The sequence below is a fragment of the Marmota monax genome, unplaced genomic scaffold (genome assembly GCF_021218885.2).
Source record: "Marmota monax isolate L192 unplaced genomic scaffold, Marmota_monax_Labrador192_F-V1.1 WCK01_AAM20220418_F8-fsc00029, whole genome shotgun sequence".
In the NCBI taxonomy this organism is placed as follows: Eukaryota; Metazoa; Chordata; class Mammalia; order Rodentia; family Sciuridae; genus Marmota; species Marmota monax.
In genome coordinates, this window is record NW_026693024.1 from 664,774 (window position 1) to 684,963 (window position 20,190).

At 34.4% G+C, this 20,190-nt stretch overlaps 1 protein-coding gene across 7 annotated transcripts in view; it reads right to left on the reverse strand.

The window, feature by feature from the left end:
- Positions 1–20,190, reverse strand: part of Exoc2 (exocyst complex component 2) — a 252,744-nt gene that overhangs the window by 100,344 nt on the left and 132,210 nt on the right. For 5 of the 7 annotated variants that reach the window (XM_058582342.1, XM_058582341.1, XM_058582340.1 and 2 more), the window contains 2 exons: positions 19,127–19,243; positions 4,278–4,419 (listed from right to left, as the gene is read on the reverse strand). In XM_058582342.1, the coding sequence (XP_058438325.1) occupies positions 4,278–4,419; positions 19,127–19,243 (259 nt within the window). Of the gene's footprint in view, positions 1–377; positions 1,837–4,277; positions 4,420–13,418; positions 13,639–19,126; positions 19,244–20,190 lie in introns of those variants that run through there. The other 2 variants (XM_046453458.2, XM_058582343.1) reach the window with 2 other exon arrangements.

Here is a 20,190-nt window from a genome sequence, read left to right on the forward strand (position 1 = left end):
TTTGCCTTTGTCTCCCAAGATTTACATTCTCTCTCTGCCTTGCTTAGATATGCTGCCTAGCACACTGCTTTGACAACAGACAACTAATAACTCTTGCTCACTAATGAAACTCAGCAGCACAGGGACTGTGATCTGACATATTACTAATGTATGGGAAATTATTCGACTCTGGTTATATGCACCATTTATGTAAGCAGTCAACTATGATATTATTTTTAGAATGTTCAGATGTATTCATGTCACAAATTACATAAACCATCTTCCCCTTCCCATTATAATTTCAATTATTATAATTAATTAAAAAGCACTTGAATTAAAAATTCAATTAGGTGTTTTACTACATAAAATAATTAAGTTTAAATTCATTTTTTATATGCCTTTAATGAATGAATATAAATTTAAACTTATATGCCTTTTGGAGAGAAAAGATAGCTAAAACCAGTATTTAAGAGAAAATTTAAAAGAAAGATTTTTAAATATACTATAAAGATATGAACTCCCATGTGTATATGAAAATGGAATTCAATAACATTCTCAAATTTATAGAATGCAAATCCTGTCGCTCTTGATAATTATGGATGACAGAACAATTAAAATCTTAAGAACAGTCAGTTATATGACTCAGAACTAGCCAGAATGATCTCTACTGACATAACAAATAAAGAGGTGACAACAATTTAAATATCCAACCGCCAGGTTAAAAAGCACACGTATGGCTTTAACGGATATTTTTTCTTGAATCATGAAATTAATCAACTGGATTTCTTTTTAATCACTACATAGAGTATTGAAAACTAAATTTAATGCTAACTACAGCAATAAATAATTACATGATTTTAAGATTCAGGCTCTGGAGATTAAAACTCTAAAGAAATATTAAAGTTGTGAATTGAAATTATTTTAGAAGATTAATAGTTAAACTTTTGACTGTTCACTTTACAAAGCTCAAGTCAACTTTAAACAAACTAAAAATCACTAGATGACTATGCAAGACTGAGGTTCGGGTGTACTCATGAAGTCAAAACTACACAAAAAACAGAACTAAATACAGTTTATAAAAGTGAAACAAACATGGACTACTTCTTAAATGCTTTTGGAATCAGAGAGAGTATATAAATTGCTGACATTAGGGTCCCATGTGCCATTTGCTTATGAAATAGTTTGTCTTTCTAAAAAACAACAACAACAAAAACTGAGCTGGGTTTAAAAAAAAAAAAAAAAAGCCATGCCAGTTACTCATTTAGCCAGCAGAATTTTAATTTTGTATAGAGAAAAAAAATATAGAAACTATTACATTTTTAGACTTCACATGGTTGAAAACCATGAACACAACAGATAATAGACTTTGGGTATATGAAATAAATATGTTACAATGGGGGACTTGGACATCAAATGTCTTATTATCCAACTAGACACAATGGACACCTAAGATCCCTCTTAGCCTGATATTGCCACTCACACACTCCTTGCCTCTTGTTAATTTTCACTAAAGTGCTGTCACAGAACCCACATGGCCAGCACTGCGACCCAACAAAGCCCTTCAAGAAGTACAAAACTTCATGGAAGTCTCCTTCCCAAAGATATCTCTTAAAGAGGCAAAATGATGAGAAAGAATATCTATGTTCTACCCCAAGAGGAACTGTGCACTTCTGTTGATGTTTTTTAAGAGAAGCGGCAAGTATGATAAAGGGCCAGTCAAGGAAAAACAGACATCTTCCACATTGGCAGCAAGTAAATTCTGTTTCTCTATAACAATTAGACCTTTTGATGAAGACATAAGATCCTCAATTCCAACTTGTTGCAGTAATGGAGGAATTAGTTGTGTCATGAGTGTTCCTATCACCACAGAAATATTGAAGCAAATTAATCACCTTGGACATACACAAAATAAGGTTAAGAACTGTTTGGGTGCTAACTTTTAATATCTAGTATAGGTTACTCATTGAAGGAAATATGAATTTTAACAAAACTCGTTTACACTTTCACTGAACAATATATTACTTTTACATAGTGATGCTGCATAGAATTGCTGATGTGTTAGATATACTTGATTGTTTAAAATGCAACTGCCCAAAATTTAGGGAGTACATACAGCTGTCATGTGAGAATTAACAAAAGACAAGAAAATGAGCATTTACAACATTCATTTCAATGCACTTCAATAAGTATGAAAATCTCTTGGGTATAATTTATCAAAAAGTGAATAAGCATAATCATGGAAATGAATACTGTATGATGTACTTTACTACTGAAGAAAAATTTTAGAAAAATCACAGCAAAACCATATAGCAAACAATTGGAAGATAAACTGAGGAGTAACACACTTATGTACAAAGACTGCATATTAATAAACTTCATTCACTCAACACACACACACACTGAACATCTTGTGTGCTAAACACTGGGAGCTCAGATGTGAAAATGATCCCTGCACTAAGGGTATTCAGTAAGGACAAGATAATAAATAATTCCCACATATACAGCACTCTAAGAACAGGAAACTGCTCTAGAAGCACAAGGTTAGAGGTATGCCAACTTCAACTAAGGACATGTAGAAGGGGGTCAGGCAGAGCTTCCAGGAGGAGGAATCATCTAGGAAATCAGGGAAGGGCTGGAGTAAGCAGGATAGAGAGTGAAGCTAGAGGGAAGGGAGTGGACACAGGGCTTTGATGCTTGTTGCCTGCTGGAGGTACATGGAAAGAAGAAGGGCATATGGCAAGCATAGGTGAGTATATACAGGGCCTTGGCACTGCTTAAGAGTTTAGATTAGGGGATGGAAAGGATCCAATTTACATTTCAGAGGGATATGATTTTCAAAAAGGTAGAGGTAGAGGCAGCTGGACAGAGGTCTTAAGGTGAGGTGCTACGATATAGGGGCAGAAGCCCACATATCAAAGCTTCATGAAGCTGAGTGTATGATGGGAAAATACTGAAAAAATTATAAACAAGATTCTAACTGGATCTGATTTAGACTTTAAAAAAAGGAAATAGTTTTGAGTATGAACTGTAATCCATTTGGGGCACACAAAGTATGACTACAGAAAAGTAATGGAGATTACAGGGAAAAAGATCAAGATGGCAAGATGAAGGTATAAGGATATAACTACAATGATCATAATTTCAGAAAACTAAGTTACTGTGGTCACATACAATATTATTTATGATTGTTTTTGGTATCAATACATATGAACACATTTTATTACCATCTAATGAAATCATTACATAATAAGAAAACAAAAGACAAATACAGTGATTAATTAAAAGAACGAAGATTAAGCCAAACTTGTTAATAATTCACTATTACATCTATGTATGTATATCCAAAAAGAACCCATGTTACATGGGTTCTTTTTGGATATACATACATAGATGTATAGTACAAGCATGACATTTCTATATATGTCTAGTACAAGCATGACATTTCTATATAAGACCACTTCTATAAAAAATGTTAATAGATAACTTGGTTTTATGTATCCCACATTATTTTGTAAAAGGAAACAACTATTTGATCAATCAAAAAATTTATTTGATTCAAACAGCAATAATGATTTTTAAGACATATATTATAAAGTGATTTAAGCAATTTTCAAATAAAATCACAAAGATAACAGTGGTATATGTCAGTCATCCTTGTGTAGCTAAATTTTCTTTGCTGAATTACTAGAATAATCTTAGTCCTACACATTTTCCTTCTATTCACTTTTTTAGCATCAATAATGAGGTCTTAAACAGAACTGACTAGTTTTCTTAAATAACTTTTTTGATGATGGTCACAAGGTCACTGCATGAAAATGTCACCCATAGTCACTCTATTGTATCTATCAAAAAACAAGTATGATAGAGAACAAGTATGTATTATTAGAATGTTCAATGATTATAAATAAGGTAAATTAATTTTCTCAGTGCCTCACACATGCTAGGAAAGCACTCCACCACTAAGCCACAACCCCAGCCCCCATAGAGCATTAATAATTAAAAAAATGGACTGGGGTATAGCTCAGCAGTAGAGCACTTGCCTAGCATGCATGAGTCTGAGTTCAATCAGCACTGCCAAAAAAAAAAAGTGTACTAAATTCCAAACTATCAAAAAAGATGGGTTTGAGCTAATAAGTTGAAATAAAACTCATCTCCCACCCTCAGTAAGAATGAAAAAAAATTTGAATAAAGAGAAAAGCATTCTAAGCATATATTAATTGACAAAAGCACATCTATATCTACTATTAGCATAGATGCACTCAATTACTTTTAAAACTTCAGTTACTGTGTTTACTTACCTGTTGGAGGTAGGCAGTCTTTCCAGTCAAAATAGCCTGCATAAATTCCAGGTTCCAAGGAGCCAACGATTGGATCTGCTTTCAGCTCAATGTAATTTTCAAAGAGTCTTTGGTCTAGTTCTTTCAGTGAGGCCATGCTAACCTAGAAACACAGAATAAAAAAATATGAGCTGCCTACCTAAAGGCAAAAGAAAAAGTAAAATAGTGTAAATAATAAATACTTCAGTATATTTTAAAAGTACTTACCAGTTTTAGGATTTTATTTTATCTATTTTAATAACAAAGGTCACTCTTAGCTATTTCACAAGAAATAATCTCCATCTATGAACTATAGATCATCTCTGAGAAAACTTTACTAAGCTTTCATTTGTATAAGCAAATAAAAAAAGCATTAAAAATACTAAACTGTTATCAGCCAATAAACTTCAATAAAAAGAGAACACCTATAATTCTAAAGACTCAGGAGGATGAGATAGGAGGATCAAAAGTTCGAGACCACCAACTTGGCAAGTTGGCAAGCCCTGTCTCAAAATAAAAAAATAAAAAGGGCTGGCGACGCAGCTCAGGAGTGAAGCACTCTGGATTAAATGCCCAGCACAAAAATAATAAATAAGGAATCATGGAAGATAATAAAACTGTTTTTTTTCATATTAATTCATTCATTTAAGAGTAGTATTAATAGTAACAAAACATGTTCTGACCCTCTAAAAACCCCAATGCAGCTTCCTTTCCTGGTTACAGCCCTCCTTGCTGTGGCTTACGAGTGGCTTGATGGAGAGGAGGCATCAGTTAGGACCTATGGTAACTCCAGAGTGCAGGGCTCCCTCCCTCAAAGGCAAATAAAACACTAAAGCCACTGGTGTAAGGACTACAAAGAGACAAACCCTAGACAAAGTTCAGCCCATGTGATTCACCATGAGGTCCCCTGGTGGTAATGGAATCAGAACAGGGATGAGGATGTTGACAGCAGCCCCACATGAGTGTGCCTGTTCTCAATAGCACTCAAGAGGCCAAGAAGTTACAAAAGAGTGCATGTCTGCCCTAGGTTCTCTGCAGCAGATGGTGGCTAGTGTGCTTCCATGCTATTGGTTTGAGAAACACAAGCTTCTCTCCAATACTAGACCTGAGATTCCACAAAGTAACAATGGAAAAAAAACCATATATATGAAGGGTCAGCCTAAAAGAACACCCATCAACAAGTGGCATTCAGCTGTGAAAGATACAAGTGATAATCTAAACAGAAGAATAATAATGCTTAACGTGATTAAAGTATATCACAAAACAATATTTTATAGATAAGACACATTACTTGCATAGCTGTCAACTAAATAGATGGCCACTACTGAGACTGAAATGAAGTGCAAGTAGTACAGAAAAAAAATGTAGAGAAGTAATAAGTAATGATAAGTATGAAAGAAGAGATTTGGAAGATAGATCCCAAGGCAGCAAAGAATAGAAATTCAAGTAGAGATATGTAAGCAATTAGAGAAAAGGTAATAATTAAACAACCCATAAAAGAATATCTAACTGGTTCTCAACCAGAGTTTGCAACTTGAATAGGCTTGTTGAATTGATGAAAACACTTCACACGTCTAGGCAGATACTAACGGTTCCAGTTTCTAAATTAAAAAAGAAAGAAACAGAAAATCTTTCAGGCTTCCAGATCAAAAAATAATTTATTGACAAAGGAGAAAGAATCAGAGTGACCTAAGATTTCTGACATGTAACAATGGAACCTGAAACCACTGGAATATCTTCAGGAATAAACGCATACAACCCAAGAGCCCTATATTTAGCCAAGACATCTTTCCCTCAACCAAGTCCAAGAAACATATTTTTGGTGTATTTAGCATGCATGAGCCTTGCGTTCAATCCCCAGCAGCCCCGTCACTAAGAAAAAAAAAAAAAAAACAAGAAGAAGAGAAATCATGGGAGCATCCAAAAGACAACAACTGAAGAGAATATAACAACATATCAAAACCTATGTGGAGCCAGGCATGGTGGCACATGCCTATAATCCCAGTGGCTACAGAGGCTGAGACGGAAGGATCACAAGTTCAAAGTCAGCCTTAGCAAAAGCGAGGCACTTAAGCAACTCAGTGAGACCCTGTCTCTAAATAAAATACAAAAAAGGGATGGGGATGTGGCTTAATGGTCAAGCACCCCTGAGTTCACTCCCCAGTACCAAAAAAGAAAAAAGAAGAAAAAAAAAAAAACTGTGGAAACAAAGCATTGGCAGAAAGAAATTTATATCCCTAAGTATTTAAAAAGAAAACCTTAAAATGGATAAAGCCTTATAATTAATGTTTTAATCTTCTACTTCAAATAGCTATGAAAAGAGATATTAAGCCCAAAGAAAGCAGAAGGAAAAGATAAAAGCAGAAATAATTAAATTTTTTAAAAAGATGAATATTAATGCCAAAACATTAATGCCAAACACGGGTTCTCTGAAGAGAATAATAAAATTGATTAAATTCTTAGGCAAGACTGATGAAGAAATAAAGAAAAATTAGAATTTACTAATAACAGAAATGAAAATTGCCAATCTATTCATATTGTCAACTATTACATAGTTGATAGCTATGCAAGTTATGTATCTTTATAAAATATTCTTTTGTGATGTACTTTAATCACCTTAAGTATTATTATTCTTCTGTTCAGATTATCACTTGTATCTTTCACAGCTGAATGCCACTGTTTTCCTCAATTGTTCATTTTCCACTACTACAGACTCTATATTAAAAGGGTAGACAAAAGTCATTATATTTTTATGCCAATAAGTCTGACAACACTGAGGAAACTGACAAACTCCTGAAAAACACAGCTTTCAAAAACTGGCACAAGTTGTCTTATATTTATTAAAATAATTGAGTTGATTATTTTAAAAATGGATTTATATAATGAAAAATTTACACAATAAAAATCTCAGGCCTAAATAACTTTTCTGGTGAATTTCACCAAGCATTTGAGGAAGAAATTATATTACATAATGTTTTTCACAGAGACTGAGAGCATTTCCTACTTTAATGAAGCTGGTATAACCCTGGTATCAAAAACTTATAAGGACATGTACAACATCAATTTTTTGCCTATTTTTTATTTGTTCTAATAAGTATAGTACAAATAGAAGAATTAGAAGAAGGAGGGGGAAGACAGTGACGACGAAAATTAATTAACTAATTAATTAATTATGCATCATTGCCCTTGTGAACAAAGACACAAAAATCCTAATAAACTATTGGCAAATGCAATCTACTAACAAAAAAAAGACACAGAGTGGTATTGTTTCAATAGGTAAAAAAAAAGGTACTTATAAAATTCAATATATTTTCATGACAAAAATTCTCAATAAACTAGGAATAGAAAGAAAATCAATATTACAAGTAGCACATGCAAAAATGGCACAAACACAGAACGTTTATCACATGAGATAAGGAATAAGACAGTTATGTCCTCTTTCACCATTTATTTTTGAGGTCATACTAGAGGTCCTATCCATGTAATATATGAAGAGAAAACATTCAAAAAGTAGAAGACATGATGACACACCTTAAAAATCTAAACAAACTGACAAACTCATAAATGAAATAAACAAGTTTGTCAAGGCAGCAAAGTTAGTAACAAAAATCAATTGTACTTTTATATATTAAAAAGAAAAATTATCACATATTAAAATATTTACATTAGCATAAAAAAATATGTGGAATGAATTTTTTAAAAAAATATAGCAAAATCCCTATTGAAAACTATAAAAAGATGACCCAAATAAGTAAATAAGAATTGATACTGTCAATCTCCCAAATTCAATGAACTCCTAAAAAGACATATTTTGGTTGGTAAAAATTCACAGGCTAATCAATAATTTGGAAAGGGCTTAGAGTAGACAATGCAATTTGAAAAGGACAAAGTTGGAGAACTTATATCACGTGATTTCAATATCGCGGGGTGGCCAGCACCCTGCCAGAGAATTCTTGCCTGCTTGGAAGGATAAGCCTCTTAAGAATTTAAAGTCAGAAAAAATTAGTGAAGAACAAAAGACAAAGTTGGAATTAGTTTTAAAGTATGGAGCACCTGATGGGTTCAGTCCAGAGAGCTGGAGGTAGACAATTAGAAAATGGCTCTTGTGGTTTATTTAAAGGGGTACATCAAAGGCAGGGATAAGGTTTCAGGGTGAAGTCTTGCTTCATGATGTCTTGCAATCAGCAAGTTGACTGGTATCTTGGCAGGTCACAACCATGTTAGAGGGGCTATGCGGCTATAGTAAGTCACCCCATCTCTGGTGCTGGGTAGGACCTTTGGCAGAGCTTGAATAGGGCTCACATGTGTTTGGGCAGTCAGCCAGAGGAAATGTCTACTGCAAGTTCCCAGACACCAGATTCTCCTATTAATTATGGTACAATGCCAATACAGTCTACACAGAGCCCACGAATGGCTCTCAACTACTCACATTACATGATTTCAAGTCATACCATAAAGACATAATAAAAATAACAATACAATATTTGCATAAGGATGGTAAGGTAGATCAGTGGAACAGAAAAAGAAGCCTAGACATAGAGCCAATCATATACAATCTTTCCTGTTTCTGACAAAAGCATCAAGAAAATTCAGTGAATAAGGACTTTTTAATAAATTATGCTGAAACAATAATGATATCTACATGGAAAACAATATGAACTTTGACTTCATTTAATATAGAAAACCTTAATAAAAGATAATTATAGACCTAAACATAAAACATAAAAGCTAACAATTAAAAAGCTTCAGGATTTTGTTCAGGATTTTGAAACAGGTAAAGATTTTGACAAGATATGAAGAAAAAAACATTAAAAATTGATAAAGTGAACCTCATAACACTAAATATTTCTACTCAAAAGATATCATAAAAACAAAATAGCTAGCCATGGTTTGGGCTGAGAGAAAAAAATATGTATGTGACAGAAAACTTTAATAGAGACATCTAAAAATCACTATGATGAATAACCCAATAAGCTGAAGAATTATTCTCTTCAAAAAAGAAGGATGTGAATATCTAAATATTTAAGAAAAGGTATTTAATGTCATATTTGTTAGGAAAAGACATTTATAGCAAAAAAATTGATAAAAATAAAGAATAATAATGCATGCTGGTGAGAACATGAGCCCACTGGAACACTTGTTTGAATGTTTTTCATTGGCTGAGTGTAAAGCACAACACGCACTATGAAAAGCTATCCAGTTTCTAACTACGTTGATCCATCACCAGCAATTACACTTCAAAGTGTATGTCCAATAAAAATTAGTACAGAATGTCCACAAAGAGACTTTTACAATGATATTCATAGCAACATTATTCAGTAAAAGCCTAAATAGATATTGGAAATAACCCAATGTCTATGAGAACAACCAAACAAAATTTGGTTATCAATACACAGTAAAAAAAAAAAAATCACTGACAGATACACAATTTGAATGAATCTCAAGAAAGTATTAAGTTAAAACAAAAAGGCCAGATACATGTGATGTTTCAAAAAGGCAAAGCTACTCTACTGACAAAGTCAGAATGCCATGAGAATAGTGCCTGGAAGGAAATCCAAGAAAATATTTTGTATCTTCATCTAGGTGGCGAATATAAAAAGTCATCAATCCATACCCTTAAGATTTATCGTTTTACTGTATGTAAATTATTCCTCAATTTCTTAAGGAGAGAAAAAGAAAGGTTGAAAATAAATGATGAGCAAATAGATATAAGGCAAATGTAACAAAGAGTAGAGTGGCAGTATAATGTGTGGTGAGGAAGGGCTCAGATAAAAATATTTACCTCTTAAGTTATGAGAATTTAGACAGATAAATCATGAAACTTGCACAGCAAAATGGAAGTGCATAATAAATGCTACCAGCTATTACTATTCTCACAACTGACCCTTTTCCATTAACACCTGTTCATGCTGGCTGCTGAGCATAGATGTTACTTGATTCTGGCTCAATAGGCAAGAATGAGTTTCATCCACCATCAGATTAATGCATGAGTGTGGAATGAAAGTTAAGTAAAAAGAAGGATCCAAGGACTAAGCAATTTGGAGTTTAATAGGGAAGAAGGAAAGGAAAACATTTATAAAGGAATGTACTTGTGGGGCAGAGAGGGAGTGTAAAAGAGCCACTGGTGGGGGAGCTGAGAAAGACTACAAAGACTACACCGAGAAGTAGAGGTCAGAGAGCAGTGTCCTGTTGGACCAGGAGTCTCTAATTAAAAACAAGATATATTCTTAACAAAAAGTGATAATTCAACAATTATGTGCTCATAAATAGAATTGCTGAATTCCTATATCCTAGAACTGGGGACCATCTTTTATAGTACTTTAAAAATTATTGGTAATAACTTACAGAGGTAAAGCTCATGTTAAAAGGCTGCATTTCTGATATAAGGGCAAATTATTACCTATGATAAAATACTGTTCTCTCTTCCTCAGCAGCAATATGGAGGAACATTCTTATCTCATTCAACCTGGCCCATGTCCCAGTCAAGGTTCTCGATGGGAAACACAAGACAAGACACGTCTGAATAGAGGTCACATCATATTTTTAACAAATTTTTAGAAGTTGTCTTTAATCAAAATGGTTAAAAGGGTAAAATCATTTTCTTGATATATTTTAATGTTTTAACTTAAATGTAAAAATTTATGCTTTAAATTGTTTTGGTAAAAATGGTGTTTTTGGGGGGGTTCTGGTTATTGAATTCAGGGGTGTTCAACCACTGAGCCACATCCCCAGCCCTGTTTTATATTTCATTTAGAGACAGGGTCTCACTGAGTTGCTTAGCACCTAACTTTTGCTGAGGCTGGCTTCAAACTCTCCATCCTCCTGCCTCAGCCTCCTGAGCCACTGGGATTACAGGTAAATCTGTTTTTAATAGGAAAAAACATTTTTACTTTAAAGAAGACAGAAAATAATACACCAAACTTGATGAAAGTACAGAAATAAACTCACTAAAATTCCATCAGTTTCGCACCAAGCCAAGTGAATCTGGATAACTTGGTTCAGTCAAATTAACATTTTATTTTTAGAATTTTACAAATGGAAAAGTAAAGAAAAATGGCAAGCTCACATTCTTTCATATTATTAAAACACAACTGGGGACAAAAGCCAAGTAAATAATTAACTTTTAACAATAAACTCGTCTTAGTAAGAGGTGGGATTATTAGGAGAAAAATGAAATGTGGATGAAGCAGGATATAGGCCAGAAGATGTTCCCAGGACTTGCTAGGGAGGGCCATGCTTTCCCACTTCTTGGCTTCCTGCTATGGTTCTAACTTGATGTCTTGGAAATTTTATCACACTCACAACCTGAACAGTGTCTTCATTGTCTATGAATGCTTTATAATCTAGTTAACTACCCACTTCCCATTGCATAGACTTCATTTATTTATTCCAATTTGCTTTAGAATAGGACAATCTCATACTTGACAATAGACTATCTGAGTTGGCCTCAGTGAAGGGCAATCTGAAGGGTACTGGGGAGAACTTAACTGCCACCACCTTCTCCACTGATGTTTGAAGTTATACCACTCCAAAGTAAGTTAATTGTTTTCCCTCAGTAACAAAAAACAAAATGAGTTTCTAGACATGAATGGCTGAAATGAAAAACTTAATGGACAGCAAATTTCAGAAAGATTAGACAAATAGAGATACAAAGAATGAGAGAAAGCTGCAGAAATTATCCCTAATTAGCAAAGAATAAGGGAGGGAATGGAAAAAATTAGACATGGAGAACAGAGTGAGGAGGTTCAACATATTCAACAGGAGGGAGAATTAATGGACACTGAGCCAATCATAATGCAAAATATTAAATATTATTCAGTGGTATGAATGAAGCATAGTAATTAGAAAGAAGAGGGTATGATCCACTTTATTATCTGGGAGAATGGATAAGGATAAGGTAAGGCCATAAAAGTTTTTATATAGGATGAGACATCTGCATCTCAAATGGCTTAGAAGGAAAACTCATGCTGAATGAATATTTGTTGAATGAGGAGGAAAGATGAGTAGGTGGCTGGGTTAGATGACAGGTACTGGAATGGGGGAGATGAAAGCCATGACAGAAAGATTAAAACCCAACTAACACTACCCTGAGGAGTTCAGGCAATAAACAACTCTGAAATGTGGGAAGGAGGAAGAATAATATAATTGAATCTGTTTCTGAAAGCTCATCCTGGACACTCAGTGGAGGACAATTAAAGAGTAAAAGAAGTTACATATTAGACCAAGCATTTGTTAGGAAGGTTCCTACACCACTAGAGTGGTCAAATTATGTTAAAGGGCTGAGCTTCAACAGGAATAGCAAATGAAAGAAGTGTAAAAGAATTCAGAAGATGGTTCAGAGGTAGAGCTAAGAAAAAAACTGAGCATAAACTGTTATGAGGGATGGAGTCAGGAGTAATTCCCATCCAACAGATGAATGAATAAATAAAATGTGAATAATACACACAATGAAATATTGCGTATTCTAAAAAAAAAACAGAATGAAATTCTGTCATTTGCAACAAGATGGAGGGCATTACATTAAGTAAAATAAGCCAAGCACAGGAAGACAAACACTGATCTGACTTACATATAGAATATTATGTTAGTTAGCTTTTTGTCATTGTAACCAAAAAACCTGACCATAACAGCTGAGAGGAGGGAAAGTTTATTTCAGGCTCATGTTTTCAGAGGTCCCAGTGAAGCCAGATTTAAAGTTAGGTAGTCAGTGTAGTTAGGTAAATCGGATCTAATATCGAGTAAGATCCAGAATGGAGGCCATGTTGAGAATGAATTCTGGGAAAAGCAGAACAACTCTTGGAATGTTAATGAAGTCCGGGAAAAGCAGGACAACTCATGGAATGTTAATGTCCCCAAGGCCCAGAGCCCATCCCAAAGAAGTGTTAATGAAACAGCTCCCAGCAAACTTGAAGATGCTGACCCAAAAGTCCTAAAAGATTACTTCTTTGGCCCACCTGTGCCCCATCCTTCAGGCCTTCCCACCTACCTTCTATCACTGAAAGATAACAGAACAAAGGACAGGAATTGGGGGGGGGGGGAGACCAGATGAAGGCCTTAACTATAAAATGGGGAGACAACCGCACTTCCACGGATTCCATCTCTTGGGTCCCCTCCTTCCTCCGGGAGAAGTCTTTTCTGCTGTCCTTTAATAAACTTCTACTTTCCACTCTGACCTTGCCTCAGCGTGCTTCTCCGGTGTTATACTTCAACAATGGGGAAGCAAGGACTCCTCACCGGTCAACAGCAGTAACACCAGTATAGAGACAGACAACTCCACTGTTTGGCTAACATGAGGCAGAAAATCATGGTGGAAGGGCATGGCAGTAAAGCACTAATCTTCTTACTGTGGACAGGAAGCACAAAGATAAAAGGAAAGGAAGATGTATCCTTCTAGATCATGCCCCCAGTGACCCATCTCCTCCAGACTTATCCCACCTGCCTACAGTTATCACCCAGTCAGTCCATTCAAACTAGGATGAACTGATTAGGTTACAGTTCTCACAATCCAAATATTTCAGTTCTAAATAATGCTGCATTAACACTGGAACTTTTGGGGAACACCTTATATCCAAATATAACAAATATTTTTTTTTTTACATTTATCTCATACAAAATGGTAGAAAGGTAACTCAAGAGTCTGTAGAGAGAGGAAAGGGGAAAAGGATGGAAAGGAGAGATCAAAAAGCACAAAGTTCTAGCCAGATTGAATGAATAAGTGTTAGTGAAGTACGCCTAATATGGTGACCACAGTTAAAAATAATGCATATTTCAAAATTGCTCAAAGAATAGAATTTTAATGTTCTCACCACAAAAGCACAGTAAGTTGATAAGGGGATGGGTATGTTAATAAGTCTGACTGAATCACTCTACAATGAATACATATATCAAAAGATCACATTGTACTCCACAAATATATACATTTTTATGTCAATTTAAAATAAACAAATAGAAATAAAAGAGAATAATTCCAAAATTCTGGCTTGAGGACTCAATGTTTACTAATATAGGAAATACAAAAGAGAAAGAAAATGGTATAAAGGATGAAAGAAGATGACTCCTGTTTGGGCATGCTAATTCTGGAATGCATCAATGAAAACTTCTAGTGAAGAAATCTGGTGGGAAATGGATCTGAAGTGTAGGAGTGACACATAGGTTAAAGATAAAGGATTTGGGAATCACAGTCATTAGTGGTACATAAAGCTATAGGGTAGATGAAATCAACTGAGGAAACCATTCCCAATATGAAGAAAAAACAAATTACAAGTACAGCAAACAAAAATATTAAGGGGAGGGTGACATAATCATTCTCATGGACTAACTTAAATTAATTCAGATTCCCTGCACATATTAAGAAAAACAAACTATACTCTTCAGACCTTCCATGTTAGAGTTTCTGAAAGAGATTTAGGGGCTTAAATAAAAATTCAATCATGAATTTTTTAATGCCAGACTTGTTTAATGTCCATATTCCCAAGTCAGGAAAAAATATGATTACATAAACTCTAAATTAGATGTTTGTTTTTTAAAGACTGGAACAAGGTTAAAATAATATTTCACATGATTTTTAAAAAGTTCCCTGGCATTATATTATTAGAACTACCACAAAAAATCTATATGCTAAAGTTTATTAACTATACTGCTCTGGTTTTCCCTTTTCAGAAGTCTCAAAGAATTTGACTTACGCAGATTTGGTTTGCACAGTTAAGAGTACAAAACTCTGTGTATTTCTTTAACTCTCTAACTGCCTTCAAAACTTGTTCTTCTAGAACATAAACAGTCAATAAACAGATGAAAAAGTACAAATCCCCCTAAAGGGGAAAGTCATGCTAATTAAAATATAATGAAAGAGTCTTTTTACCTCTCAAAATGGACATTGTAATAAGAAATGAGACCAAAAATGTGGTAAGATCAACTCTCTAAAAGCAATCTGGTGATACTTGCCAAAAGTCTTCAGAGCTATAAGTCTATTTCTAGGGATCTACTGTGAGGAAGTAATTAGACATATGATAAAAGAGTATCATTCTTTTTTATAAAATTTTTTTATTTGTTTTAATTAGTTATACATGACAATAGAATGAATTTATGCACTTTGATATATCATATACAGATGGGATATAATTTCTCACTTTTCTGAGTGCACGTGTTACAGAATCATATTGATCATACAGTCACATATCACTCTTTCTTAGTAACAACAACAGTAAAAATGGAAAATAACTTTAGGGTTCCTACTAAGGGAGAGGTTAAAAAATAAGACGGTATTTTCATATTAACCTATACTGTAAGTCCTAAAATTCATATTTTACAAAAATAGTTAATAAAAATATTACTGTTCACAACAGAATATTCAATAGAAATATATGTTCAATATAAATGAACCCAGAAAAAATGTTATTTGTAATTTTATAACATATAGATGTGTAGTAAATATAAAATACTAATTACTATAAATGCTAAAATAGTACCACTTACCTTTGGTTAGTGCATAAAACACAATTCTTATTTTTATTTGATTAAATTTCTTACTTTCCTTTTTTTTTAATTTTTTTTTTTTTTAGTTGTAGGTGGACACAATACCTTTCTTTTTATGTGGTGATGAGGATGGAACCAAATGCCCTATGCATGCCAGGTGAGCATTCTACCTCTGAGCCACAACCTCAGTCCCATTTTTTTCCTTTTTAAAAACAATGTTAGCCAGGTGCGTTGGCACATTCCTGTAATCCCAGCAGCTTGGGAGGCTGAGGCAGGAGGATCACAAGTTCAAAGCCAGCCTCACTAAGCAACTCATTGAGACCCTGTCTCTAAATAAAATACAAAATGTGGCTCAGTGGGCAAGTGCCCCTAGGTTCATTCAATTCTCAGTACCTACCCCCCCACACCGCAAAAAAAAACCAAAAAACAGTTGGGTTCTACTTTTATTTAGTAGAAAAACAAAGTATTCAGGTACATGTCATTTGTTGTCTGGGATCCAAAAAGCACAAAGACCCATGAAGGCTCAACATGGAGGAACTTTGTAGGGTGAGGTTCCCTTGTAGGGCAAGATGATTTGGATATTCTGACTATATGAATTACCATTAAATGAATCAACAAGCTTCATTTTCTTTTCTTTTTTTGGGAGGGGAGGGGGTGTGTTTTCATGAGAATAATTTCATTCTTTAAGATGTTAGAGCAGGAAACACTTTGGATTTGTAATGAGAAAACTTAAATTTTGAGTCCTGGTTGCTCTGCTACTTTCAGGTCAAGTCCTTGGCCTCTCTGAACATCATTCCTATGAAGAATATGGGGCTAATAATGCCATCCATTATTTATTTGCTTATTTATTTACTGACTTCTCAAGATTATTTGTATAGAGTAAAAATATACATACGAAATCATTCTGGTTTCTAATGTTAAAATCCTAAAAAGCATGGTTATTTGTATATTGTTCCTATGAATTCAACTCTACTTTTTAATGTGAGAAGCAAGATGAAGAGAATTTAAAAATTGATTGTTTTCAGTCTTCTACTGACTGAATGAAGTAGCAATAAGAAACTAGAAAGAAGGCAGGGGTATAATTCAGTGGAAGAATGCCGCTCTAGCATACTTGAGGCCCTCAGTTCAATCCCTAGTGTTATAGCTAGGATATGAGGTGTCCCCCAAAAGCTCATATGTGAGATAATCCAAGAAGTTTTAGAGGGAAAATGATTAGGTCATGAGAGCCTTAATCCTCTAATGGGATTAACTGAGTGATGGCTGAAGGTAGGTAGGGGATGGCTGGAAGAGGTGAGTAATTGGGGGCATGCCTTTGGGGTATATATTTGGTAAACTGAGCTTAGTCTCTCTCTGCTGCCTGATCATCATCATCATTTGAGTTGCTTCTCTCTGCCACACTCTTCCACTGTGATGTTCTGCCCAACCTCAAGCCATGAGGAATGGAGCTGGCTGTCTTTGGACTGAGACCTCTGAAACCATGAGCCCCCCAAATAAACTTTTCCTCCTCTAAAATTGTTCTTGTCAGGTCTTTTAGTCACAGCAGCAAAAAAGCTGACTAAAACATCTAGCAATTGTGGGGTGAGGGTTAAGAAGAGAAAAATGTAGGAGGAAATATACCTGGAAGAAAATCTGGTCAACCACCAGATCACACCAGGAAGAGGTCTGAGAGAAGTTCTAATGTCCAGTGACACCACATGAAAAGCCCTCTAGTGAACAATTATCTCTAAGAGCAGAAACAGAGAAGAGAATTGAAAACTATGACCTTTTGTGCCCTGTGATTTTTCTAAGATAACTCTAGAATCATCTGTCATTTGGAAAGAGAACCATATGAAAAATGATGGCAGTTGGTAACATTTCTCCTTGAGTGCAAGCAATAATTTACTTGGTGGACATCATGAAAATAAAGGGTTCAACACCTAACAAAACAAAACAGGAGAAATGCTGTAATATAAATCTTGAGTACTGTCTATTGGTTTCAACCACAACTAAATAATTATAAGTATTCAAGATGATCAATTTATTAAAAAATCCAAATTCAGGTTCTGAGTGGGAATAAAGCCTATCTATGATACACTCCCAGATCCTTAATACTTTCTGCATCTTAATGATATAAACCTAAGCAACAGAAAGTTTCTAATTATTACTTCACAGAAATCTGGAGAAAAATCAAACTTATTGCTTCTCTTATACGCAATTCTTAATCATTTCATATATTTTTAAAATAACAAAATTTCTCCAATAAAATATTCATGTTATTAATGTATCCACATTCTACACATAGTAATTTTTTATTGTAAGACAACATATTGCAACTCTTTACACAAAAATTTCTGGAAACAAACTAGACATTTGGCCCTACAGCCTTAAGTTACAACATTTCTCATCAGGATGATTAATCTTTACGAAAAGGCAGGAAAACAAGACAGTGCCGCCCACTATGACATTTTGATTCTTTGAAGAAAAAAAAAAATCCCAATCTAGTTCATGAACTGGAACCATCATTTATAAAAAGTATGCAATCCACCAACAGTACACTTTGATTATATGATTAACAAGATCATTATCTTTCTTATTCTTTGCATTGAGAAAAGTGTACTGACATTAAAAAGTGGTTCTAACAACATTTTACCTAGAAATCTGATAAACCTTTGCCCAGGAACCAACCAAACTTTAATAACAAGGTTATTTCATTTTTTCCTTTTATGCTTACTTGAAAAAATATATAAACAAGAGATAACAATATAGATTTAAAAAAAAAAAAAACCACTCAAATGATTTGTACAGGACTTATTTTTATCCAACCTCTCCATATCTTTCTATATCCAATGATGTATTTTTCAGATGTTAAGCATCCTGCAGCTGTTATGAGCTGGGCACATGCATGTGTGTGCACACATGCTTGAGAAGTACAGCAAAAGCATCATTGTGGTCACATGGAAAGGAAGAGAGGCAAGAGAGGTGTGGATCAGCAGGAAGAGGTTTATCCGCAGGCTCAGAGAGTTTGCTTTTGGTCATATCTAAAAGCTCTACCCTAAAAGTAGTTAAATCTGACATTTATACCTAGATCTTACTTTCTTCCGTCACTTTTAAAGAGCTTAGGTGGGGAGTGAAACATATCTAACTTTGCAAACATTGTTCTACAGAAAGTAGCTGGCATTAAATTAACTGTTCAAGGGGAGGTATGAGAAGGAAGGGAATCATTAAAGATAGTGTGAGCGAGAGCAGAAGGAAGTGGCTGTAGGGAAGGCAAGGGAAAGGAACAAGCACAGGAAAGAAAAAAAAAATGAAGGACAAGAAAACAGCTTGTAAACAAAGTTCAGAAAACAATCAATTTGTCCACTTAACTTTAACTCATTTACCTGTGTTATTTTTTCTATTCCCTGGAAGTTGTGCTTTTCAAAATGTTCTGTTATATTTAAGAAAGTACGACGTTCTAGATGGCGGCAATTACTCAGGACAATCAAAAGTCGCTGCTCCTAAAAGAAGAACAAATCTTTAGAAATACATTTATAGTAACACATGGCAAGTGTAAAAGATAAACCTTATCACTTCTTAAATTTAATTACAATCTCTTGCTCTTTAACCTCTATATTGCATGCTTTCCTTTTCTTGACTATGTCTTTCCTAACATTAACATAGGCAGAAACATCACATAATTCTACAGTTCTACTAATTGCTTATGATTACATAATACACTAAAGAGTCAAACAGGAATTGGAGATGTGCTCAGGCATAGGTGCTTGCCTCACATGGGCAAGGCCCTACATTCAAATATAAAAAATAAAAAAATAAAAACCACCCCCAAAATAAAAAAATAAAAAGAAAAATCAAATAATGTTTATTATGCCAATTTTATGTACACAAAAATGTTATACAAATGGATACCTTAAATAACTACATAAAGTATAGAAATTATCAGAAAAATTGTTTATAAACTTTTTATAACTTGAAAGAGAATAATACTACTCTTTTATCTGTTTGATAGGCTCCTTCAAAACTTCAGGCTTTTAAGAACTTTTTTTGTGTGTAGGAATAATCTCCTTCTAATAGGGAGTGAGGGTCCCTTAAGGTCAGGGGATTCTTCCACAGGAAGTGATCAGGTCAGTCAAGTGGAACGAGTAGAGCTCCATTTGCTGGTACATTCTCCAGGGTCCTGTTCCACTTAAGTAATTTCTTATAAAAAGGAACTGTGTTTGTAGATTAAATTCTGGGAATGACCCTTGAGGCTGCTACTGTGGTCACTGAGGCCAGGGGTCTTGTACTCCTGCTGGTGTGAGAGCATTCTCTGGAACAACTGTGACTCATCTAGGGCCTTAACTCAAGATCCTTGACTAAAACTAAGGCAAAGCCACTGTCTAGGAAAAATTCTCAACCCCATTTGGCATATTCTTTCTGTATGGAAAAAGAATAACTTGCAATAATG